At 48.3% G+C, this 26,729-nt stretch overlaps 1 protein-coding gene across 4 annotated transcripts in view; it reads right to left on the bottom strand.

The window, feature by feature from the left end:
• Window positions 1–26,729, bottom strand: part of MYOCD (myocardin) — a 206,624-nt gene that overhangs the window by 45,409 nt on the left and 134,486 nt on the right. For all 4 annotated transcript variants that reach the window (XM_078654725.1, XM_078654727.1, XM_078654724.1 and 1 more), the window contains 3 exons: window positions 13,024–13,143; window positions 5,434–5,675; window positions 1,582–1,729 (listed from right to left, as the gene is read on the bottom strand). In XM_078654725.1, the coding sequence (XP_078510851.1) occupies window positions 1,582–1,729; window positions 5,434–5,675; window positions 13,024–13,143 (510 nt within the window). The remainder of the gene's footprint in view (window positions 1–1,581; window positions 1,730–5,433; window positions 5,676–13,023; window positions 13,144–26,729) is intronic.

Below are 26,729 nucleotides of genomic sequence, written 5' to 3'. Positions count from 1 at the left end.
TATTGGTTCCCACAGAACTTTGGGCCAGGAGCTGCCTTTTCTAACTCATTAGACAAACTTTATATTGGAATATCCCTTTCTACAATAAACACACTGAATCTATCTAAACTGACTTCAACCAGTTCACTCAAATACCAACTTCTAATGATCATTAATGTGACACTAAGTTAGATAACACAAAATTTAATTTGCTACTCTTTAGTTCATGTCTTTGCTTCTTTGCCACCATAATATCTGAATATTAGGTAATGGCTGTCGAGGTGCATTGCAGGGATCAAAATTGTCTACACAGTGTAACAAGCCTTGCAAATCCTGACATGTCTTGCTTATGAATGCACTGTCAAAACCGGCCTACAAACCCATGTATGTTAATGAATGTCCTCCTCACATCTATGCTGCTGCCACACAAAAATACCATCAATGATGTAGTTATCTCAGACACTTCAATAGCATTAACATGGCATGAGTGTGCCGATGTAAGTGAAAGCTCAGGCTACTGGATAAGAAAATGATCACAGCAGTGTAGAGTGCAAACACATTTTTGTGGAAGCACATACTCTATCCAATCAAAACAGGTACTTCATTACCGCCTTCAAACTGAAGCGTGTGGGCGGAGCCAGGTTCGCGATACTAGCTCCCAGCTACTGGAATTCCCTGCCCTCCGAAATTAGATCTTGCACATACCTTTTGAGCTTTAGGAAGCTCCTCAAGACTTGGCCGTTTAGACAAGTTTACATGTAAGTTTCCAGGAATCCGGCACCTCTTAGAGCAGTGCCGGTGTACGTGCGCTATACAAGAACTTGTTAACATAAGATAACATAACATAACTTCTGGTTTCCAACTTGTGTGTGGAGCCCAAAGCTCCTCTCCTGGCGAGTCTCATAAAATTGTCTGGCAGCAGCTCTGTTGTCAAACCAGATCATAAAAACGGACTCTCTATTAAGGAGGGACACACAGTAAAGCATGTTCCCTCAATGTCCCTTAGCTATCAGAACAGAATTCATTTCCAGATCTTTGGCATTGTTTTTCAACATAATTGAGCAGTTGTTCTAATGATAAATTAGTCTATTCCAGCATTGTTTTTCAGATGTTCATCCTCCATTTTTTCTCATTTGAAGCAGAGCCTAACAGGACAGAAGGCGAGAAGTTGATTGGCCTTGAATGGATAGCTTGAGGTCAAATTAAATATGCAAGACTTGAAGTACCTGTCAGCATATAGTGCCGCAGGACCTTTGGTTTTAGTACACAGAATACATGTTGTGTTATGTGACAAACTTAAATTCAATCTTGTGCAATATAATAAAATACAAAAAAGGGTCTTTATTAAATGCAGTAATGAAGAACATGATGTATTCTGGAAACTGAAACCGACATGAGAATTATTTTGGAAAGACTATTAGTACATAAAAGTTTTGCAAACTTACAGAATACAGTGCATCATGCATTAGTTAACGAATGTTAAAGTACAGGAGGTGAAGATGCTTCTTCTGCTGTTAAAAGGTAATTACGATCTGCAGATACAATGGAAATTATTTTAAGCTACTAGAACATGCTATTTAACCATGGTGAAGACAAATTTACCTTTAGGTCATCAAGGTTGGAAGGTAGGGGGCCTGGTTTAACAGAGGAGGCATTGGACTGCCCTGAGAATGTGGTTTTCACTGGAGACAGGGAGGGACTGCTGCCTGTAGAAGAGTTTGAGCTTCTTACCATGTGTTCACTTGGTTGCCTTAAAATACAAAATTACAACGTTAGTTAAAGACTGGTGCTTTCCCAAACTAAAGTGTATTGGACTTCTGTAAGCAGCGGTTGTTTGATGGTTTAGCTGTCTGGCATGCAGCAAGTCCAAGATCTGGTGCTCAACCATTTAACACTACTTAGAGTTAATACATGCCTTGAATATATAAATCGCTTGCACCAATGACGTGGTCATTCATACTATAAAGATAGATCAGCATATTTTGGCATTTTGCAGTCTGAGTTTTAATCCAGTTGTGGGGAAATCTATTGTTGTTACTATCTCTAAACTGAGATTTTCCTACCCCGTCCAAGAAAATCAAGATTTTATTAAAGACATGTAGCAGATATTATATGTTTTTTCTCCTTTCTTTTTGATTCTCAGATGCAAGATTGGGCATCGATCTTCCCAGTACAGGTTCACAGATGGGAACATGCACAGACCACAGGAGGATTCCCTCTAATTACATGGTCTAAGGAAAAATGCAAATGAGGAGGTGTCTCTTCAATAATGTGTCGCTCCTGAACCAGTGAAAGGTATTTTGTACACAGAAGAGAAGCAATATCATGCATGGCTCACCCATTAGTCTTCTGCACTTATGTAGTAGTTGAAAGCAGGGACTGAAGATTTTCAGGGCAATATGTAACATAAAATTATAGATGGGGAAAAAGTGAATTCCGGGGATGTTTTTCCTCTCTGGGCTTTTTGTTCTATTTGATGTCACTCAGAACTCCTCAGTGAAAAGCATCACCCGAATCCACCTTAATTCACAGTTATAGATCTAGATTTCTATATGTTGTGTATGGCTCTCATTGGGAGCCTCTATTGTTTATTTCAGGTTATGAATCTCTTAACCCACTGCTATGGTATAATAACAGTTAATAATAAAACTGGTTACCCACTGTTGGGATGTCATAAAGGCTTTCCAGATGAGTTCTGCTTATCTGCTTTGAATGAAAGCAGAAAGCACATCTCCAGGATGGGGAAGGAAGGCAAGGAAGGTGGTGGAGGTTGGTCAAGGATGGCAGGTAACTTTTTTTCTTAATCTTTGGGACAGGGATACATAACAGACGCCATATTATGTATGGGTCCCTCATTATCCCTCTGCCACTGCATAGCAGAGGGAAGCAGAGGCTGAGGATTTTGGGGGCCATGCATAACTTAAATTATAGATGGGTAAAAAGTAAATTATACGGATATTTCAGCGGCGGCTGCCACTAACAAAGGGTGGTGAGAGTGCTAGGGGTAGCGTGCGGGGGGCGTGTTCATAATAATTTTGACAAATTACCTGAAGCTAACGGCCACCTCCCAAGTCGCTCCTGCTGGCCTCTTGCTGGTCCCAACAGCACCTGGGACAGACTCCTATCCTATCCCAGTGCGGCAGAGCAGTGTGGGAATTGGCCTGAGCGGGCTGGAAAGACGTTCTACCCAGGTCATGGGGTCTGTGGGGTTTCTCCTGCCCGGCTGCTGAGTGCAGTGAGGCTGGAGAGAAACCTAAGTGTGTATGTGTGTTTTGGTCAGCCTGAGACAGCCAGCCAAACACATATTCGCATGTAAGGAGTGCACAAGCACTCCTCCTCCCACCTCTCATGCCCGCCCACCCTGCACAAGCTGGCTCAGAGCCGGCAAACGAAGAATAAAACTGATGCTAGAACAGCGTTTCATTTTTAAAACAGTGGGGCAACGTTCCTCCACCATTGAGGGGGAGCAACTTCTGGCTATTTTCCCCTTGGGTTCTGAGTGATATCTTAGACAAATTGAGGTTTGCTCTCGTTGTCTATTTAATATCTCTCAGAACCCCTCGGTGAAAAACATCACTGTAATTCACTGTTACCCATCTTTAATTCTATCGGTTTTGCATTGCCTCCATAGGAAGCCTCAGCTATTTACACATAATACTAGATCTGGTAACTCACTTCTATTATATAGCAACAGTTGATAACGAAACTCACTATCCACTGTTCTATGTCATAAAGGCCTTCCAGGCTAGGCTGACAGGACTATTTTAGGCCTTCCAGTGCAGCGGTGCTTGTCTGCTTAAACCGAAAGTGAAAGCACAGCTGCAGGATGGGGAAGGAAGCCAGGGAAGAGCGCATGCTAAATAAGGATGGCAGGTACATTTGTAAAAAAATTTACATTTTGGACAGAGATACATAATGGAGGCCATATTATGTATGGCTCCCTCATTCCTCCTCTGCCCCTGTGTAGCAGGGGAAAATGACTTTTGGGCCCAGACATTTCAGATGGGTTGAAAAGTCAATTACAGAGATGATGTCCACCCCGGGGTTCTGAGTGACATCATAGACAATGAGAGTGTTGCGCTCATTGTCTATTTGATGTCATTAAGAACTCCTTGGTGAAAAACATCCCATTAATTAACTGTTAACCATATATAATCCCATATATTATTAAAATTATTAGGTTTATTATTGTCAAACAATCTGATTGTAACTGGAAAGAAAAAGCCACGCTTTTCAAGCACTGAAAAAATGTGGCTGTTGAAACTTCCTGCTTATTATGAATGAATGTGCTTTCCTTCTAAAGTGCTGTACAAATGTGTATGTATATGATCAAATAAACGAATAGGGTGGTCATAATTCGTCATTCCTTCAAGGGAGATCTGTTTAACTGATAACCAAAAATGGAGAAACACGAACCCCACAGAAATATTTAGCAATGCATGGAAGTGAAGTGTGACCTATGAATTTTCTCGACAGTGAAAAGGCAGACATCGGGATACTTTCAGAAAGGCAAGGTAGGTACAGGGAGTTTTGCAAGCAAAATTGAAGAGTCATTTCGCCACTTCCCTTGGCCATCAGACGTAGTGCATCACTCGCACTACTTCTACAATGAATCTGATGCCCTCTTGCTCAGGGGCAGCTCCTGCGTGACAGAGGAGGAGAGTCGCCGGCCACCTAAATTGCCCCAAAAGCCCCAAACATTAAAAATGAAATAGTAATAAAGTTCATTTATTACCATTTTTTTTATTTCCACCCCATCCAGAACTGTGGGTCAGCACGGGGTGGGACTTGCTGAGTCAGCAGCAGGGGGGATGGTGGACTGCCTGGGCACATTTCAACGTGCGTATGTTCCTTTGCCTGGCCGTCATTCGATGGCTAGCCAGGCCTACGCACTTTGAAAGCTCTAACACAAGACAGCTGGGTTAGAGGAAGTGCAACGCTCATGTGTCCTCGGGAGAGACAAGAGAGGCCTTCCAATCCTGGCGCTGCTCTCATGCTGATGAGAGCAGCGCCAGGATTGATTAGGACAGTTGGCAGGGGTCCGCGTTGGAAGGCAGAAGCAGGAGGACGTATAGTGAGGAGGAGGCCGTGTTCAAGGTAAGTGTTGTTTATTTTTATTTATACCCACCACCCATTTGCCCGCCTCACCACTCCCCATAGATGCCAGCCGTGACTGCTGTTTATGCTCATACACATTTTTCTGTAAGCTTGCTTTGTGGCTCAGTCTGTCCAAGAGTCAAGATAGGCTCAGGGCAGTATGAATTGACCCACTCTGTGAACTCACTCACAGCTTTCATTAAGGATGCGACTTCTCTCCAACATAGCTTGCTATTTTCTTTCATTCAACACGGCTTCCGCTTTTCTTTCATTCATCATATCACTGAGGTTACTGGGTAAAAAACGCTGAACTGTGTCAGAAAGGGACAATATTCCCATCTAAACCCAATCACTTACTTGAGCTGGGACTGGTGAAGGCCTTGATAGTTGAAATGGTGCTGTTGCTGCTGGCTGAGTATCTGCAGCTGGAGGAAGAGCTGCTGCTGCTGGAGGAGCCTGGCGTAGGCAGAGTCCATGGGGGGTGGGGACTTCTCTGCCTTCTGGTCCGGCGGAATGTACTGATGATACTTCAACTTCTTTACCTTCGGCTTGGTGTCCTTGGGCTTCTTGTGGCGGTTCTTGTCACAGGGCAGCTTGGACTGCGCATCACAGGGAGGAAGATCACAAGTAATCAGATGACAATGCGAATGTGTGCATGCCCTTAATTAAAGAAAGATTCCTGTTAATTGGATGTGGGACTGGAACATGCCAAGTCACAGTTCAGTACGAGCAGGCGAGGGGATCTTGTACAGCGGAAGTTGTATTTAGTTGTCTACTATTAGCTTAGTAGCTGGGAGTACACACTCTAGAAAGCTAAGTGTAACCTGGAGATCACAGACTGACATCCTGGCAGGGCTGAGTCTGCCTTTCTGTCCTGTGAGAACGATAACATGACAGCCATTGAAAGGGGCAATAATAATGCATATTATTTAAGCAGCAAAAGCCGATTCAGTTTGTGATGTACATTAAAGGAAAGTCTAGAAATGAAGCCTTACTGTGCAGAGCCAGTCTATAATGATAGTTATTGGTCCTCAACCAAATTTTGGACTAGAGACGCATAAAGTACGCACAAAAAGAGTAATAGGCCATACTATTACTATTGACTTGACCCAAGTTCAAAGAATAAATGTGTCGCCGTGCCCATCTCACGTTCTTCCTCATTCAGGTACCGGCTGAAAGATAGTTTCAACTAAGAGTCTATATCAGTAATGATGTAAATTCAGAACAACCTGATTGGTCAGCTCACTCTCAACGTTCCAATGAATGGAACATCATAATGGTGCTAGGTTAAGGGCACACTGCAAAAGTCTGCACCATAGGGCTGACAAATAGCTATATAGCAGGTAGGACATTAACAACATTTAAGGTTGCATGATGATGGATGGTGACAGCCTGGCAGAAGTTACGTGGGACCTCATTTATGAAAACTGGCATATCGCTGCGACAAAACAGCGATGCAACAGTTTTCACTGCAGCCTCCTTACGACACGATGGATGCGCCGTATTTATTGTACGGCGCTCCATGTCACAAAGAATGACAAATATGTCAGGAATCCTGACGCATCTGTTGGTGTAAAAGTCACACATTGCTGGAGTTGTGACACAAGCATGACACAACTACAGAAATGCATGAGGCAGGCCTATACACACAGCATTGCGTCACCCTTACATCTGCTATGAGGCAGGCGTAAGGTTTTGACGCAGTGGCGTCCTTGAAGAGGCACAGTAAAATCTGATAGATTTCACTGCGCCACTCCTACAAGGCTTTGTTGCGTAGGAACGCCCACCGTACATACATTATACCTGATGCAGGTATAACGTAGCGCTGGGCTTTACAAGGTGACACAGCTCCCTCTATGCATCCCTTCTAAATATGGCGCAACGTGGTGCATTGTTTACACCACCGTGGCGTCAAGAAAAGTGACGCAACGGCGATGCAAAAGTGTCCCAAGGCCGTCATAAATAAGGCCCTTGGGCTTCTGATCACGAGCCATCTGTAAATCATGGTATTTTGCAATGGAAAGACATGATTTAGAGAATAGAATGCAAGTTTCTGCTCAGCATTAGCAGTGTCTGTCCTATCCTTCTGCGTCCGGCAGTTGGTTTTAATGGGCTGGAGTTGGAGTAGGTCCATTACTTTCACAAGTCCACTCGTTCTAATGTTTGGAAAGATTTTGCAGTGCTACAGTCACACACAGTGGGGGAGGGAGCTGCAGTTTGCTGCACAACTAAGCTGGCTCTGTGCTGTGGAAAATGTAAGCAGTCGTCTCTGGCGCGCTCCCAGGCACGCGCCGCCGAATGAGACTGTGCTGATGGGTTTGAAGAGTCTGCTCATCATGTTCTTCTCATAAATAACGGGAACACTAATGCCTTTTCCCTGACACACACACGGATCTTTGGGTGGCATTACACTTTTGGCATCTCCTTGTAGGTTTGCCTGTTTTGAAAGACTATATTAGCGGCAGACCCAAATGGCCTTCTGGGACAAAATCTGAGGATGGCTATGTCCCATAACTGCCCCCATCACCTCACCACACCACACATGAAACCTAGATTCTGGGCAACAATACAGAGCCTTCTAAAAGAAAATGCAAATGGAGTAGACGAGGATCGCAGTCCCTACTGGTGAAAAGTCCTCAACCTTAGAACGTCCTCATCAACACTTTGAGAGCCCAAGTGAACTATATAGTTTGGGTACAAAAACAACGCCGGTAAAAAATCAAAGCAAGTTGAGCAGTGACTGCTGAGATCTGAGCGTGATCTGCTAGTCGCAGATCCGAATCATGCCAAAGTCGACTCAGCCTTTCAGCTTTCCGAGGTCAGTAAAATACACAGAAATTTCAATCAGTTAATAGTAACTGCATATAAAACAATGTACTATGTAATGTGCGTTTCATACATGATAGATTTTTATTGTATTAATAGTATCTAGTAAGACAGCAGCTGATGCATCCCCCTAGAAACAGACATTCAGTCGGCTCTCTGCACTATTACCAAGGTAGTCGGTCAGCTACAGTACCCAGTGACCTAACCTGAGGGAGGCATGACTACCTCTCTTCTTAGCACTCTATCAGCATCCTATATGCGTCTACATCTCAGTCCAACACCCTTCACCGTCTTTCATGTGACCACCATGTCCTTATTGACTCCTCCTGAACCCCAGATATTTGTACTTTCCCTACCATGACCATCTTTCCTCCTCCTGAACCCCAGACATTTTCCTTTCCCCACTTTTCCCTGTCTTTCTTCCTCATTTTTACTTTCCACTCTCTGGTCCCCTAGCCTCTTTTACCTTACTATCTATCTAAATGGTCCCTGCTGCATAAGTCCCTCTGGCAGCCATGCACCTGCGTGCCTTCCTCTCTATGGTCTGATCAAAGAGCTTCTCAGCTCCTTGGTACCTCTGAACCTGTGGGGGACACACAGTCCTCACTGAGATGAGTAGTCTCCTTCCTCACACTGACGACCTAGTTCGATGTGCTTTCCGAGTTGAGCCTCAATCCCCAAGCCATCATGATATTGAGTCCTTTGATCCCTCCATCTGCCAGGCACCTCCATCGTACTCTCTTGAAACTGCCAAATCCTAACCTGGTTCTTGCTCTAAACCATGCACCTGCTTAAATTTCTCTTTCAAGCTACTCCTGGTTCTTGTACAATGTTTCCTTATTCCCCCCTCCTCCTTCCTTTTAGTACCGTAACCTGACTTTCTGAGCATTAACACAGGCATCTGCTCCTTCCTCAAAATGATACAGATAAAGAGGCAGATTTACAAGCCCCTTGCGCCACAGGTGCGCCACTTTTTGTGACACACCGGCCGCGCATTTTAGTGCCCCATATTTACAAAGCCACCCTGTGTCTTTTCCTTTCGTTGTAAATACAGCCCCTTTACACGCATCACTTTGCATGAAAGGGTCTTTCCATGGGTGTTGCAGAGGGTGTTCCCACACAACATCCATGGCCTTAGACACATTTCCAGATTTATGAGAAATCATAAATCTGGAAATGCGTCTGATTGCTACGTGGATGCCCAACGAGGAGAAATGTACTAATTTCACCTAGTTTTTTTCCTCTTTCTAGGTGCCCTGCATTCTGCACCACACATAGAACGAGGGAATCACCTCTGGTGATTGTTTATGTACAGGAAGGTGTCCCTTCCTGCATGTAAACAATTAGTAAAACAATGAAGTTTTTCAAGTTTTATGTGTGCTAATGCAACACACATAGAAGTTGAAAAACACCATTTCTGATTGTTTATGTGCAGGAAGGGAACCCTTCCTGCACATGAACAATCTCCCCACCACACAGGCATCCTCCTGCACATGAACAATCTCCCCACCACACAGGCATCCTTGCACCATAGTGCAAGAGTGCCTGCACCGGCGTATGTAGCAGTTTGTGCACCAGCGCAGGAGGAAGCACAGAGATGCGACATATTGTTGTAAATATGTCGCATCCCTGTGCTTTGAAAGCCAAATGGCTTGTGGCATGCACTGAATCACTTTCCTTGTAAATGTGTCCCAAAGAATACTCACACTCTCCAAACGTTGGGCGTTTGGGCGATGGGAACTCCATTACAAACGTGACTTTTGTCCCATTCGTCTTAAGATATAATGCACTTGTAACAAGACAGGATGGTGCGCTACATATGTGATGGAGTAACTGTCTGCCAAACTCTAAATAAGGCCTTCTGAGCTCTACACCCCCGGGACCTTACTCTATCTGACCACAGCCTTGTGGCATGCCAGCCTCCAGCACCTTTCTCTCTTTGATTCGCTGCACTTGCATCTCCCCCATCTGACCGCTGCTTATGTCTTCCTCTCGTCCACCCTGCAGCATCTTTCTATTCCTGATTCATCGGTGACATGCACAATCTACTCTTGCTTCTTACACCTTCCTTCCTCTGCCCTCAATTGCTCTGCATATTCCCCTTTTTGATGCACCGCCCAAGTGCACTTCCCCTTCTCAGCCCCACGCCTCTACTCTCTACTACGGGAAGAGGAAGAGAGGACAAGGCGGGGATGGAATCGACAGAGGTGCTGCAAATGGTACACGGATCAACTCAACAGTGCAGCATGTAATAACGTGATAATAATACAGCGAGTGCTAACGCCGAAGTGGACTAACAGACAGACCAAACCATTCCCGGGGTCCGCGACTTTCTCGTCATGTTACTTACCCCCCGCCCCCCCACCCCCGGCCCTCAAGACCAAGTTACTTCTCCCTCCACCCCATTCTAATGGAATGTGCAACACGGGCCAAAAGATGAAAACCTTGCTCATTAGGCTGCACGTGACGTCTGGCAGTCGGAGCCCGGAAGTATGACCGTATTACCCCTATTTAGTTTCATTTTCATTGGCTCTCCTTCTGCTGTCAAATTCAGTTTAGGTTACTCTGCGCTGCTTTTAAGACACGTCTACTGTTCCGACCTCTAGTCCTATCCGAGACGCTGTTTTGTTCTTTGATTTACAGCTTTTCCCTGCTATATTAATTTGCCGTTGGTTTTTATCATGTTTTTTTAGTCATCGCTCATCTCTTTTTCCATTTATAATTGGATTATTATGTCTTCTATCTATTGTTTTTTCTTTACATTGCATATAGCCCAAACCGAGCACCGCGGGAATTGTGCACCAAAAAAGGCAATATATACAATTATACCACGTAATCCTCTATTACGAGTCCTTCATAGCTGCATTATTTATTGTACCTGATAAATAACAATATCCCATGGACCACTAGTTACCCCATTCAATAAGAAACGGGATAGTGGCGGCTTTTGGAGGGAGTGCTGCAGGCGGTGGGGCGTGGTGGGGAGGGTCACTGTGGGGGGTAGTAAACTCCGGCGTACGGCCGATCGGAGTTCGGTAAAGAAATTAATAAATAAAACTAATTAAATTGTGTACTGCAACACCAAATGCGTAGCAGCGCGTGCAATTTCATTAGTTTTATTTATTTCTTTCTTTACCTAACTCCGATCTGCCGTATGCCGGAGTTTACTACCTCCTACCCTCCCCCCACCTCGTCCCACCGCCCGCAGCACTCCCTCCAGGAGCCGCCACTGAACGGGGATTACAAGTTTTACAATGAAAATGGGGCAGAACCTGCAGAGTTTGATGCTTCCCGCACCACAGTGCACCTAGCTGATCATTTACCAGGCAATCCACGCCTAGTAGATTTCACCAGGTTTAACCTATTGAAATTTAACGGGTGAAAAATCATGCTGTTAGATTCTACAGATAAACTTTGAGTTCCAGCACCCATACTAGTTGTGGTTTGTGTGGGTAGCGGAATTTTACGAGGCACTAGTAATCGGGCACCATAACTAGCGCCTAAATTGTTAGATCACCCATCCTCAACACTATAGGACTGATGCAAAAAATGTGCATTGACAGTAACAACGTATGGAAAGAGGGGAACCTGCCCATACTTCTCATTCAGAGCTAGTAAAAAAAATTATGCTTCTTGAGCTGTGAAACCAAAGGGACTATTATACCAGAGCGTGGAGGAAAAGCAGATTTGCGACACAGGATTCCTTCCTCAGTAAGATGTCTCTAAACTTAGAAATGGGAAATATTTATGGAAGATGTGATAATTAACTACTGTGCTTTCCATTCTGCCTTGATTCATTCAATACACTTCAATAGAAGGTCTCGGAAGCTGATTTAATTACATTATCTACTGGGCAAAACTGGTACAGGTTTACTTTGCATCCTTATCTCCTCACTATGGAATAGAGCTGATTAATATTCCCATATGCTCCGTTCAACATGACATTGGGTAGGTCGACTGCCTAACAGTATAGGGCAGGGGACCCCACCGGTGACAAAATGTAGCCGAGGGAGTCAGCACTCCTTGACACTGCCTGGAATGAATGCCAACTTGTTGTTTAAGTTCCAGTGGTGGTAAGCAAGCAGTGGTAAGAACACCACATTTGTATTATAAATGTGGGCCCTATGGCAGTAGGCACAGGCGAGTTTACATGATACCGCCAGAGTATAAGGGAGGATCGAGGTGACCAACTAGGGGAGGGCGCCACGTGTCTCTCTTCGACAAACATTCCAGTAAATTGCTCAGAAGGAATGCTTGGATGGGTGGAAAATATCACCCATCCCACCTGTGTGGAGAGGTTATCTGATGTGATATCATTCCTCTCCACCTACACTAGCACAGGAAGTATGTACAAAAAATCAGGAGTGTATTACAAGATTAAAGGTGAACATTGTTGTAGTACGCTTCCAGATGCGCGTGTGTGTGGGAAAGAATCTGGCGTCCAGTGTAATTCGTGAGAGAGGCCAAAGATGGCCTCTTCCTAGAAGCCTTTTGTCCTGAGTGGAGACATTTCTCAAGGAATTCAGATGAACCACTGAGTGGAACTAGCAAATGGGCAAGAAGCCTGACTGATCACCAATATCTCGCCAAATGGATGCAGATAGATAACATAAAGAGACCCATCTGTGGTTGTTGATAACACACGTTGGCCACATATAGGTAATAATATCATGGACCATCACTGTTGGCTTTCACCACCCTTGTTTAGAAAGCAAGTAACTTAATGTGAATGTACTGTTTGCATATCTGTACTATTGTGAAATGTATGTGGTGTATACACCTAATTATGACCGCAGAAACCTTGTTAGAGAATACCTTACTGATTCAAGCATTCTGGACTTTTTAAGTTTCCAGAATGGATCCTAAATGCTAGAATAAAGTTCTCCCATATTTAGCAGTCGGTCATTATGTGGAAGAAAGGTCCATGGTTTGATTGCACATCATTGATAACCCTGCAGGTCATAGGTTAAAATGGTTGCTGGGCTGTCTCGTGCTTTCACCCTTCTGAGTCTGGACAATAGTAATACCACATATTGACGTGTGACTTTCGTTTCCCGTGAGCGCCATATAAATAATCACTCTTGCTAAAATGTGTGACATACAAGCTCACTCCCTACTCACCTTGACTGCAGCTGGGACCGGGATGGCAGGTGACATCTGTTCGCTGCAGTGGTTTGGGCTGTCCCCACTCTGCACGGACCCCGGGTCACAGACTCCATTTTCAGAGCCAGATGAAGGGTCCTGCAAGGTAAAAGGGAAACAATGACCACGGGGCTATTGACACGTTTCAAGCGCCACATAAGGAGTAAGTGGAGCTCGTGTGGTGTGGTCTTATGTCAACATGGGTATACAATTTAAGCATTCACTTCCATAGCTAGTATTAGGGAGATTCGTCATCATTTCCAAGGCAACCATTATTATCACAATATGAAGGTTACTAGCACCGTGTTTGTGCTCCGCATCTTCTTACTGCCGATTATGCTATTTCGACAAGGTGTCAGTAAAGCTGCCATTCACCTATGTCGACTTTACTCTACAAATGTTGCCAAACAGTAGTTCCGGAGCGCCGAGGAAGATTTGCCCAACGCCATCGAAGATCCAGACCAGGAGTGTGACACAAGAGGTGATGCAACATTGGCGCGACGCCCTTACATCCGGGTACTGGGAATAACCGGATGCCTATGTGGCTAGTCTCCATCTGTTTCATCAGTCGCACATTGGCCAAGGGGGGATTGGGGGGGGCAGCCGACCGCAGGGAGGTCTCCCCCCCGGGCGGTTTGGGAGGGCTGCGAGGGGGGGGTATGGGATTCGTGGCAGAACATTCGAGAAATCATGTTGGGCTGCTTTTTGGTAGGTTTTTGCAGCCCAACTTATAACCCCCCTTGTCTCTGCCTCCCAGCCACCATTTTAAGTTTGGTGACCTGGTGGCTGGGAGGTTAGCTGCGAATTTTTGTGGTAGCTTTTATATTTTGTTTATTTGGTAGCCGTTTATTGGGGACTTGATTTGGTGGTCGGCGGGGGGGGGCATTTGCGCCGGGCCTCCGCTGATGTTGTGGCTGCTTGTTCCCGAAGAGGAGGAGAGCGGTGGCGGTAAGTGAACGGGGCCGGTCCCGAACTCGGAAGCCGGCCCCCGCTGCTTTATTTGTGCGGTGGAGGGCGGGGAAGTTGTCGGCATGTTGCGCGGCCCTCCCCATGCGGCGTCTGCTGAGGGGGCCGCGCTGCTATTTCAGGCGGGGGAGCGGGCGGATTTGAAGGCCCGCTCCGAGGTGCGGCCTATATCAGAGGACGTTGCGGGGAAAGCGGGGGCCAAGCGGGGAGGACGGAAAGCGTTTATGAGGCGCTCCGCTTCCGCCGCTGCCTCAGAGCGTGTGCCTGTGTAGATTTATGCGCGGCCAGCGTTAGGCCGCGTATGGGTTCTCTTCAGCTGGGGGAGGGGCGTGGAGCTTTGTTAGCAGAAGCGGAGCGTGTGGGGGCCTGGGTGTCGCCGGGTGGGCAAGGTTTTTGGGCTCGTAATTTTCGAGGCTATAGAGTGGTACAGCCTGTAATTTCGGGAGGTTTAGAAGAGAGTGAGGCATTCCAGGGGCAACATGGTCTTAATTCTGAGCTGGTAATTCCAGGGGCTGAGCAGTTTGTTGAAAGGTAGTTTCCGGGCAGTCCTTTTCTTTTCTCTACGCCAGCCTCTGTTCAAGGTGCAGCCCTGTTATATGTGGGGAGTTTTAGAGGTGAAAGGGGACTGAGCTCAAGTCGGCGGAGGGGGTGCCAGTACTGGGTTTGTTCATGATGTGGGGGTTGCTCAGTCAGGGGCTGGGGGGTCAGTCGTAGATCTGCTCACGGAGACTGTTTTTCATGTTTTGGAAGTTGGTGTGGAAAATTTTGTACCCTGTACTTTTCCACGGTATGGTAGTGTTTGGGGCGAGCAGGAAGCTTTGGGGTTCTGCAGCCTGGCTGGGAGCGTGTTGGGAGTCTGTGTGTGGATCAGGGTGCGGTTCAGCGGAGGGGTGCGGAGCAGGGTGTGTTTGGGAGTTCTGTGGGGTAGGAGTTCTTCTACGGCGGTGGCAGCAGCAGTATTGGTTTTGGAAGTGATGAGGAGGATGTCGTGGGTAATTCTCCTGTGAGAGGGATGCCTTTTAGGAGTACAGATAGGTTTTTGTCGTTAGATAGGTTAGAAAGGGGGTCAGTTGGTCCAGTTGTTTTTGCAGCGGCAGGGCCTGTGTCAGGTGTTTTTATTGGGGATCCCGGCACACCAGTCCAAACCTTTTCTTTTCAGGGGGTGGCTCGGTGCGGCGGTCCGGACTCGGTACGGCGTGGTTCAGCCCAATTTCGCCGAGGTGAAGTGAGGAGGTAGCCTAGCGCGGCTCTTTCCGTACCACCGAGGGAGCCCGTCGCGGTCAGCGAACGAAGGTCTTGTGCGTCCTCGCTGGCCCCAACGAATAGCAGGTTTAGGTGGTCTACCTTACCGTCGGCTATGGAGCTGCAGAGTCAACGCATGGGAAGGTACAGGCGTGTACAGCCTGCTTCCCCTTCCAGGAGGACTTTCTACTCATTTTGAATCTAATATTGCTGATGACGGGTTGGGTAAGACCCGAGGTGTTGCCTTTCAGGCCAGAAGTGGAGCCGGTACTGTTGGACTATGATGAGGATAGTCCTGAAGGGGGTGAATTGTAAGCTGGTGAGGGGGGGGGAGCCCTCTCATGTGTCTCATAGTGTTTTGCAGGTTTCCACAGTAGCACGGCCATCAAGGGAGATTCGAGAGCGCGGCCCATCAGTCAGGGCTCCTCGAAGACGGAATAGGTTGGATGTGTCGGCGCCACGTGCGGAGTCTGTGAGGGCGCCTTCTTTGGAGCCAGGTGAGAGCCCAGTCACACAGGGCAGACCTAGAATGGTGTCTGTGGGGACAGCATGGAGGGGGTTGGCGGGTGGTTGAAGGGAGATTGCTCAAAAGAAAGTACGTTAAAGTTTCAAATGTTGGCACGGATGATGGCTGAGGCAGCGGGAAGTAAGGTTGAAAACGGTGCAACCACTGAGGCTGCGGGGAGTGTTACGGAGCCTCTTGCCAGTAAGAGTTGAAATAAAAAAAAGAAAAAAAAAGGAATATCTTCCGTATATGGGGGCCACTAGATGTTTGGGAGCTCATTTAATTTGGCAACTAAGGAACTGTTAGACCTGTCTGCTTCTGGAGAGACTCTAACCATTATTATTTATTTTTGTCCCCCTTAGCCTCCCAGAGTTTCTATTTTTATTTTTACATATGTCCATCAGGAATTTTTTAATGCTGTCAGGGGGCTAGGTGTTCCTTGGCGATGACGCCATTTTTCCCTCATAACCTGTGAGGCCTAGTCAGCCCCCTTGAAAATCTAGGGATCTCCAGAAACCTAAGATGGTGTCCACCAACTGCCATAACGGACACTACTGGAGGACAGGTCCATAGGATAACATTAGGGAACTTTCTAGAATTGACTAGAGACTTCTGCAGGTCTCAGGCCACCCTATATAAGGCCAGTGACCAGCAGCCATTTTGTGCTGACCCCAGAGTAGAGGAGTGAGGCAGTGGTGAGAGGAGGTGGACACACTGAGAGCAGCTAGTTTGTCACTGAGGCTGACAGTTACTTCAGAGGATTGTTCCCCCTTCAGCCTTTGACCGATCCCTCTATCAAGACAACAACTACTGACAAGGAAATCGAGTTACTGGAGGAAGAAGATCCTTTTATCTCAGAGCCCCAGTAAAACCACTCAGAACACCCTTAATTGGGGGTATTCCTGCTTGTCAATACCCAGCGCTGTGCTCACCGGTGTCGTGGAGTAGCTGTAGTGAAGGTGGGCGTCTGTGGCACCTTAGCACCCTGAAGAGCGAGGACGCCGTGTGTGCACATCCTTCCTGTGAAGCCGGAGTGAGAAGTGCCTGAGGAGAAGCAGTGGCGCTGCTCCGATCGGCGTCGGGACCCCGGGGGCACCGGCCGCGTCACACGAAGAGGTAGGCGCTTCCGCGCATGACCAGCGACTGAACGCTTTTGCGAGGCAGGAGGGGCCTAGGATCGAGCAGGCCCAGAAGAGACCGAGCAGCGTCCCTGTGGAGAACAGCGTCCTTCCTGGGAGCAGGTGCGCCGAGGCGGAAGAGGAACGAGCGCTTCCGCACATGCTCCGCCGAGTAGTGCCAGCGGAAGGAAAGTCATCGCGCCAGCTGAGGAGTGCCGCGTCGGAGCTCCAGGAGGTCGATCCCCTCAGAGGAGGCAGAAGCGCCACAACGGACGACTCGGTAGGGAGCCCTGAGCCGGGAAAGCCTTCCCTGCCTTCCCCCTTCAGCCCGTCGGTTACCGGGCTCCAGCGCGTGTAGAGGAAACACCCGCGACACGCCCCCATCCTCACAAGTAAGCCGGGTAGCGTGGGAACGGGAGGCGGCAGAGCCAGGTGAATGAAGCAGAACAGTGGGGCTACGACCCACGCGAGTGACTGACTTGTCAAGGGGAACCTGACTCGAGGAAAACGAGTTAGTGAACTGAATAACATAGAATAAAACTTATCCGATATCTGACTCAGAAAAGAAAGGTGGAAATGGTGCAGGGAACCACAGGGTTCCTGGGTAAAATCCCCTACAGATTAGTGATAAGTGAAGAAGTAGATTCTCTACCAGCTAGGTGTGCCTGTCAATCAGAGGGAGAGGAACCTTACTAATATTATTGTGTCTTTCCTTTTAGCACATAACTGGTGGGTCATACAGTGAAAATCTACATTCAGGTCTTGCTGTTGAGTTGGGCAGTGCTTAAGTGCTGTGGGGTAAAGTACCTATTAATGAACCTGTAAAAACGTATTGCACTAACAGTCTGCATCTTCTTTTCAGTAGATTTATTGGTGGAGTAATGTGTCATTGTATAATAATGTGAGGTAACCTTACAGAGTGTGAAGCTAATGAGATTCTCTTAACCAACCAAAGAGTTACCCTTATGCTTTACTGTACCATTGACAAAAGAATGTGGTTTATTGTCCTTTTTCCACAGCTGAGGAGTGAAAAGTAATTTCTTAAAGTAAAAGTGGAATGTTTTCTCCTGAAAGAAACTAATGTTGTATCTTGTATAACTTGAATCCAAAGAGACATATTATTTTTTATAAAAGGTAACGGTATTTTTCCAAACAGAGGTGTTGTGTCTTTATTTTAGTGGTTCATCACTGTGTTACTGTGGGTGAGACTTGTAAGTACTTAGCCAACGCCTTGAGTTAGCTGTAGACCACTACTGTGCCAAGCTACCATATGTAGGCTTGGGTAATCTAGGTCCAACATAATTGGTGTTTCAGCGGTGGGATCACGGATTTGTGCTTACACTCACTTAGTAGTAACGCAGTGCCAACCACGGGACCCCACCTGGAGTTTTCTCCCTGCGGCCCTCCTAATCTAATTTTTGTTTTTTCTAAATTTATTTCTGGAGGTGGGTGGAGGTTAACCTCAGGTCACTTCGTGGTTTTCTCCTGTGAGTAATTTTATACCATGGCAAAGCTGGAGGTGAATCTTAAAGAGCTGGAAGCCAATACTGTGGCCCAACTCAGGGATTGGTGTCAGCAGAACGGGGTATTTTTTAATAAAGGTGCCAAGAAAGGAGAGTTGCTGACAAGCATAAGGGCATGGTTAGAAGCTCGTCTAAGGGAGGAACCAGAAACGGAAGTGGGTGATGGGGACACTGTTACTGAGGCTGCATTGCTGAACCAAATGGGGAGAGGGAATCTTCTGACAGGTCCCAGGCTACCTTCAAGGGCAAGCAGCAGCGTTTCAGACAGGGGCTTAACCGAAGCCGAGCTGGAAGATAGGAGGGAGGAGAGGAGGTTGAAAATAGAACTAGCCAGGATGGACATGGAAAGGGAGGATAGGAGGTTGGCGCATGAGCGAACCATCAAAGAGATGGATTTACAAGCCCTAAACCGAGGATCCCCCAAATCAGAGAATGGTGGCAGCGATACCCAGACCAACATCAAAGAACCTAGACCGTACCTACCAAAAGATATTATGGTTTGTTATGTACCCAGTGACGACATTGCTAAGTGGCTAGCCGCCTACGAGGTCTCGCTAAGGGCCCATGGGATTCTGGAAGTCCACTGGGGAGGTGGGTTATACAAATACATGCCCCCCACTGGCAGGGATACTTTGTTGGCTCTTGACCAGAGTGAACAGACCTACTATCCGGCTATGAAATCAGCGCTGCTCAAGAAGTTTGGGTTGACCCCTGAGAAATATAGGCAAAAGTTCCGGGGCAGCTACAAGCTGGGCACGCAAAACTGGGTAGATTTCTTGGACTACTCCAGGAAGGCCCTGGAGGGTTGGGTAAGAGGCAGCGAAGTAGGAGACTATGAGGGACTATATGACCTCATACTCAAGGAACACCTACTCGAGAAGTGTCTTCCCGAACTAAGACAGCATCTGGTGGACAGCAAGCTGACCAGCCCCAGGAAGCTTGCTGAGGAGGCAGACATCTGGGTTAGTACTCGGGTGTCGACTAAGGGGACTGGAGGGAATTCCCAGAAGCAAGGACAGGGCGCCCCCCAGAGGAAAGAGGGAGGGGAAACTAAGAGGGAGTTCTCAAAAGGGCCACAAAATACTTCGCAAGGAAGGGGCAGAGGATTCATCCCCAAGAGTAACCCCCCTCGCAACCCTACCCCTGGCCAAAGCCAGCAGCCAAGGGTTGTTCATTGTTTTGAGTGTGGTGGTGTGGGACACTATAAAGGAGATGTGAGATGCCCAAAAAGACCACCCCCTCCCACTGGAGGAAAAGCCCCGGGAATCACTAGTGTAGTGCTCGGGGAGGAGATACCTTTGGTTAATGGAGGGGAGCGGGCGGGTGTCACCTTAGTGTCCCTGGGAGATAAGGAGATGGTTCCCAAGACCCAGCTGCCCTCTAATACTACTAAGTATGAGCAGTGGGTCACCATCAATGGCCGTAGAGGGGAGGCTCTGAGAGACACAGGAGCCAGCATGACTATGGTAAGGAGTCAGCTGGTGTCTCCAGAGCAGGTCATCCCAGATGTACTCCATCCCGCCGTAATGGCTGACGGCAGATTGGGCCACTACCCTGTGGCTGAGGTTCCCTTTGAGTGGGGAGGGGTTGCAGGTCCACTTCGAGTTGCCGTAAGCCCTGCCGTGCCTGTTGACTGCCTGTTAGGGAATGATATGGAGCACAATGCTTGGAGGAGGGTGGAGTACCAGACTCACTCTGAGATGCTGGGACCCCCTGACTGGACTTGTGTCAGCACAAGGTCCGCGACTGCCCGAAGGGGGAGTTCATTGACGCTGGAGCCTGGAACAATGGCCCAGCCGGCTGCCAGAGAGGAGAAGGACAGGAGGCCGGAGGACCCTGCCTCGACATCTCCACCTAGTGAGACAGCTGGACCACCTGCGGAGGTGGATCTGGAGTCCACCGGGGAGAATGTTGCTTCCCTGGAAAACCTACCCATCCCAACTGAATGGCATGTGGAGGGAGGTCCTTCCCGGGAAGAGTTCTGCAAAGCTCAGAAAGAGTGTCCTACTCTCGAGGGGCTGCGGCAACAGGCCAACGCCCAGGCAGCGGGAAACATTGAAGGGAGCTACCAGATTTACTGGGAGGATGGACTCCTCTACAGTGAGCCCAAGGCACCTGGCCACGGTTCAGCCAGAGCCTTGGTGGTCCCTCAATGCTTTAGAGCCTTTCTACTGGAACTGGCTCATGAGATACCATTGGCAGGACACCTAGGACAGGACAAGACCTTTGCCCGGCTTGTCCCCCATTTCTACTGGCCTCGAATGAAAGTGGCGTCGGATACATATTGTCGGACGTGTGTGTCTTGCCAAGCCAATGGGAAAACTGGGGTGAAGCTAAAAGCTCCCCTGGAACCACTACCTGTCGTTAGCACCCCCTTTGAGAGGGTGGGCATCGACATTGTAGGGCCATTGGATCCACCAACTTCAGCTGGACACCGGTTCATACTGGTTTTGGTGGATCATGCCACCCGGTACCCAGAGGCAATACCTCTGAGGACCATCACTGCACCTGCAGTGGCAAGGGCCCTGATGGGGATCTTCACCAGAGTGGGTTTCCCCAAGGAGGTCATTTCCGACAGGGGGACTAACTTCCTTTCAGCATACATGCGGGCCATGTGGAAGGAGTGTGGCGTTACCTATGGGTTTACCACTCCCTATCACCCACAAACCAATGGTCTTGTGGAAAGGTTTAACAAAACCTTGAAAGGTATGATACGGAGTCTACCTGAGAGCCTACGGAGGAAATGGGACATCCTCCTACCCTGTCTCTTGTTTTCCTACAGGGAAGTGCCACAGAAGGGAGTGGGCTTCAGCCCCTTCGAACTTTTGTACGGGCACCCTGTAAGGGGACCTCTCAGCCTGGTGAAAGACGGATGGGAACAGACTCCCAGGAAGCTTCCCCAGGACGTGGTGAGCTACATGCTGGCCTTCCGGAGCCAAATGGCTAAGTTGTGGAAGCAGGCTTCAGACAACTTGGAGGCCAGCCAAGCAGTTATGAAAGAGTGGTATGACCACAACGCTCACCCAGTGGAACTGGAGCCTGGACAGAAAGTGTGGGTAATGGAACCTGGAGAGCTAAAGGCCCTCCAGGACCGTTGGACAGGCCCCTTTGAGGTTTTGGAGAAAAAGGGGAAGTCCACCTATTTGGTGGATCTTAAGACCCCGAGGCAGCCCCTCAGGGTGCTGCATGCCAATCGTCTCAAGCCACATCATGAGAGGCCCGAGGTTGTCTTAATGCTGGTGACCGATGGAGCAGAGGAAGAAGAAAGTGAACCTCTCCCTGATCTTCTCTCGTACAAAGAAAAAGATGGATCAGTGGAGGGAGTGATTCTCTCGCCATCCCTGACTTCTGAACAGCAAAGTGATTGCCGCCAGATCCTGGAGCAATTTTCTCCCCTGTTCTCCCTTGTCCCAGGTAGGACCCACCTGTGTACCCATGACGTGGACACAGGAGACAGCCCACCTGTGAAATCTAAAATCTACCGGCTGTCGGACAAGGTGAAGGCCAACATCAAAAGTGAAGTCGCCAAGATGCTGGAGCTAGGGGTGATTGAACCTTCTGGTAGCCCTTGGTCTAGCCCGGTGGTTTTGGTACCAAAAGCTGCCCCACCAGGCACCACACCTGAATTGAGATTCTGTGTGGACTACCGAGGCTTGAACTCAGTGACTAAAACTGATGCACATCCTATCCCACGGGCGGATGAGCTTATTGACCGGCTGGGAGCTGCTCAATACTTAAGTACCTTTGACCTAACTTCAGGGTACTGGCAGATTTCCCTTACCGAGGAGGCGAAGGAAAGGTCATCCTTCTCTACACCTGAGGGACACTACCAATTTCGTGTGATGCCCTTTGGGCTCAAGAATGCCCCTGCCACTTTTCAGCGGCTGGTGAACAGGGTCCTTTCGGGTATGGAAGCTTTTTCTGCTGCATACCTGGACGACATTGCTGTCTTCAGTAGCAGCTGGGAGGACCATTTGCAGCACCTGCAAGCTGTTCTTCATGCCCTGCAACAGGCTGGCTTGACCATCAAGGCCAGCAAGTGTCAGATCGGACAGGGGTCGGTGGTGTACCTAGGTCACTTGGTGGGCAGAGGGACGGTGCAGCCCCTCCAGGCAAAGATTGAGGCTATCATCGCCTGGGAGCCCCCCAAGACTCAAACAGAGGTCCGAGCCTTCCTGGGCCTCACTGGATACTACCGTCGCTTCGTGAAGGGGTATGGCACTATCGTGGCCCCCCTCACTGAACTTACTTCCAAGAAGCAACCCCGACGGGTAGTCTGGACAGAGGCTTGCCAGCGAGCCTTCATGACCTTGAAACAAGCATTGTGTTCCGCTCCCATTCTCAAGGCCCCTAATTTTGCTAGAGAATTCATTGTCCAAACAGATGCGTCAGAACATGGCATTGGGGCAGTGTTATCGCAGCTAAATGATGAGGGCTTGGATCAACCCGTGGTCTTCCTGTCCAGAAGGCTACTCCCCAGGGAAAGGAGGTGGAGTACAATTGAGAGAGAAGCCTTTGCGGTGGTCTGGGCTCTGAAGAAGCTGCGACCATACCTGTTTGGTTCGCACTTCCTAGTTCAGACTGACCATCGCCCCCTTCGTTGGCTGATGCAAATGAAGGGGGAGAATCCCAAGTTGCTAAGGTGGTCCATCTCCCTACAGGGAATGGACTTTAGGGTGGAACACCGACCTGGGGCAGACCATGCCAACGCAGACGGTCTATCCAGGTATTTCCGCCTTAGTGATGAGGACTCCCAAGGGGTTGGGTAGTTCTCCCCACTTTCAGCTGGGGGGGACGCGTGTTAGACCTGTCTGCTTCTGGAGAGACTCTAACCATTATTATTTATTTTTGTCCCCCTTAGCCTCCCAGAGTTTCTATTTTTATTTTTACATATGTCCATCAGGAATTTTTTAATGCTGTCAGGGGGCTAGGTGTTCCTTGGCGATGACGCCATTTTTCCCTCATAACCTGTGAGGCCTAGTCAGCCCCCTTGAAAATCTAGGGATCTCCAGAAACCTAAGATGGTGTCCACCAACTGCCATAACGGACACTACTGGAGGACAGGTCCATAGGATAACATTAGGGAACTTTCTAGAATTGACTAGAGACTTCTGCAGGTCTCAGGCCACCCTATATAAGGCCAGTGACCAGCAGCCATTTTGTGCTGACCCCAGAGTAGAGGAGTGAGGCAGTGGTGAGAGGAGGTGGACACACTGAGAGCAGCTAGTTTGTCACTGAGGCTGACAGTTACTTCAGAGGATTGTTCCCCCTTCAGCCTTTGACCGATCCCTCTATCAAGACAACAACTACTGACAAGGAAATCGAGTTACTGGAGGAAGAAGATCCTTTTATCTCAGAGCCCCAGTAAAACCACTCAGAACACCCTTAATTGGGGGTATTCCTGCTTGTCAATACCCAGCGCTGTGCTCACCGGTGTCGTGGAGTAGCTGTAGTGAAGGTGGGCGTCTGTGGCACCTTAGCACCCTGAAGAGCGAGGACGCCGTGTGTGCACATCCTTCCTGTGAAGCCGGAGTGAGAAGTGCCTGAGGAGAAGCAGTGGCGCTGCTCCGATCGGCGTCGGGACCCCGGGGGCACCGGCCGCGTCACACGAAGAGGTAGGCGCTTCCGCGCATGACCAGCGACTGAACGCTTTTGCGAGGCAGGAGGGGCCTAGGATCGAGCAGGCCCAGAAGAGACCGAGCAGCGTCCCTGTGGAGAACAGCGTCCTTCCTGGGAGCAGGTGCGCCGAGGCGGAAGAGGAACGAGCGCTTCCGCGCATGCTCCGCCGAGTAGTGCCAGCGGAAGGAAAGTCATCGCGCCAGCTGAGGAGTGCCGCGTCGGAGCTCCAGGAGGTCGATCCCCTCAGAGGAGGCAGAAGCGCCACAACGGACGACTCGGTAGGGAGCCCTGAGCCGGGAAAGCCTTCCCTGCCTTCCCCCTTCAGCCCGTCGGTTACCGGGCTCCAGCGCGTGTAGAGGAAACACCCGCGACACGCCCCCATCCTCACAAGTAAGCCGGGTAGCGTGGGAACGGGAGGCGGCAGAGCCAGGTGAATGAAGCAGAACAGTGGGGCTACGACCCACGCGAGTGACTGACTTGTCAAGGGGAACCTGACTCGAGGAAAACGAGTTAGTGAACTGAATAACATAGAATAAAACTTATCCGATATCTGACTCAGAAAAGAAAGGTGGAAATGGTGCAGGGAACCACAGGGTTCCTGGGTAAAATCCCCTACAGATTAGTGATAAGTGAAGAAGTAGATTCTCTACCAGCTAGGTGTGCCTGTCAATCAGAGGGAGAGGAACCTTACTAATATTATTGTGTCTTTCCTTTTAGCACATAACTGGTGGGTCATACAGTGAAAATCTACATTCAGGTCTTGCTGTTGAGTTGGGCAGTGCTTAAGTGCTGTGGGGTAAAGTACCTATTAATGAACCTGTAAAAACGTATTGCACTAACAGTCTGCATCTTCTTTTCAGTAGATTTATTGGTGGAGTAATGTGTCATTGTATAATAATGTGAGGTAACCTTACAGAGTGTGAAGCTAATGAGATTCTCTTAACCAACCAAAGAGTTACCCTTATGCTTTACTGTACCATTGACAAAAGAATGTGGTTTATTGTCCTTTTTCCACAGCTGAGGAGTGAAAAGTAATTTCTTAAAGTAAAAGTGGAATGTTTTCTCCTGAAAGAAACTAATGTTGTATCTTGTATAACTTGAATCCAAAGAGACATATTATTTTTTATAAAAGGTAACGGTATTTTTCCAAACAGAGGTGTTGTGTCTTTATTTTAGTGGTTCATCACTGTGTTACTGTGGGTGAGACTTGTAAGTACTTAGCCAACGCCTTGAGTTAGCTGTAGACCACTACTGTGCCAAGCTACCATATGTAGGCTTGGGTAATCTAGGTCCAACAGGAACGCATTTAGAAGGATGGATATGTGAAAAGTTTGAAGCTCCTTCCCCATGAGGCACGGTCCAAAAAGTTTCTAAGGAGGAGAAGTATGAATTAGCGAAGCGCCCTAAGGTTCCATTGACTATAAAACATTGGACGGCAATATGCAAGTGTTTACTGTGAGTAATTCCCAGAGCGCAGCGTTTATATATTTTAATATATGGATGGATCAGGAAGGCGCAGCTTACGGGAGGGGGTGTATACTTGGGCTCCAGGTGATGAAAAATTTAGGGCTCGGATAGCATGGGATCCAGAGGTAAATGGGGGGAGTTGCATACTGATCTCTGGCAACATACATTGAGAGCAGCCTCAGGGTGGAAAGACTATTTTTGCAGCTAGCGGTTTGCATTTGATCTATCGGCCCTTTCAAGCTAAGCTCACCCGTGGCGAGGTGGGAAGTAGTTCAACTACACAGTCAAGAAATGGTCCTTGCTGGGACTTTACTAAGGGGTCGTGCGTTAGGGATTACTGTAGCTATCGGCATGAATGCTCAAGCTGCGATGGGCGACACCCGCTGTTTAAATGTTGGGGCACCAAACCGCCAGGTGGACAACAAGGGAGTCAGACAGGTTCAGGGTTTTTCAGGATCAGCTCAGCAGTTTCAAGGGGGTCGGGGAGGTAGAGGAGCGCACGTTTCTGGGCCTAAAGGCTCAATAATAGGTTAAGCTGCCACAGTTACAACGGGCCCTCTACGATTACGAGGGTGACGGTGTGAAACAAAAACTTTTGGAGGGTTTTTTCAATTTGGTTTTCGTTTTGAGCTATTTGGGGCCAAGGCAGAGGCGTTGTCCTGACAACTTGAAGTCTGCATTTGAACAGTGCAGTGGTGAGAGAGGAATTGAGCACAGAAGTGCGTGAAGGATGGATGGCAGGCCCTTTTCATGACTGGCCGATCCATGATCTGTTAACTTCACCTATTGGAGTGGTGCCTTAAAAAGAGGCTGCTTCAGTATCATATTCCTCGGTTGACGTGGCCCTGTCACTTGTTGTGACCGCGGGCGCAACTGCAGAGATGGCTAAGTGTGACATTAAGTAACATATTCTTTGGTTGACGTGGCCCTGTCACTTGTTGTGACCGCGGGCGCAACTGCAGAGATGGCTAAGTGTGACATTAAGTGTGACATTAAGTAACATATTCCTCGGTTGACGTGGCCCTGTCACTTGTTGTGACCACGGACGCAACTACAGAGATGGCTAAGTATGACATTAAGTCTGCTTTTTAGCTGCTTCCAGTCCATCCAGATGTTTGGAGTCTTCTGAACATCCATTTTGAAGGAAAATGGTACGTGGACGAGGCATTGCCAATGGGTTGCTCCATTTCATGTGCTCTATTTGAAGGTTTCAGCACTTTTTCGCAGTGGCATTTCACCCACCTT

The sequence above is a fragment of the Lissotriton helveticus genome, chromosome 7 (genome assembly GCF_964261635.1).
Source record: "Lissotriton helveticus chromosome 7, aLisHel1.1, whole genome shotgun sequence".
NCBI lineage: Eukaryota > Metazoa > Chordata > Amphibia > Caudata > Salamandridae > Lissotriton > Lissotriton helveticus.
The sequence above is the reverse complement of the archived record's forward strand: the minus strand, read 5'-3'. Positions and strand labels throughout refer to the sequence as shown.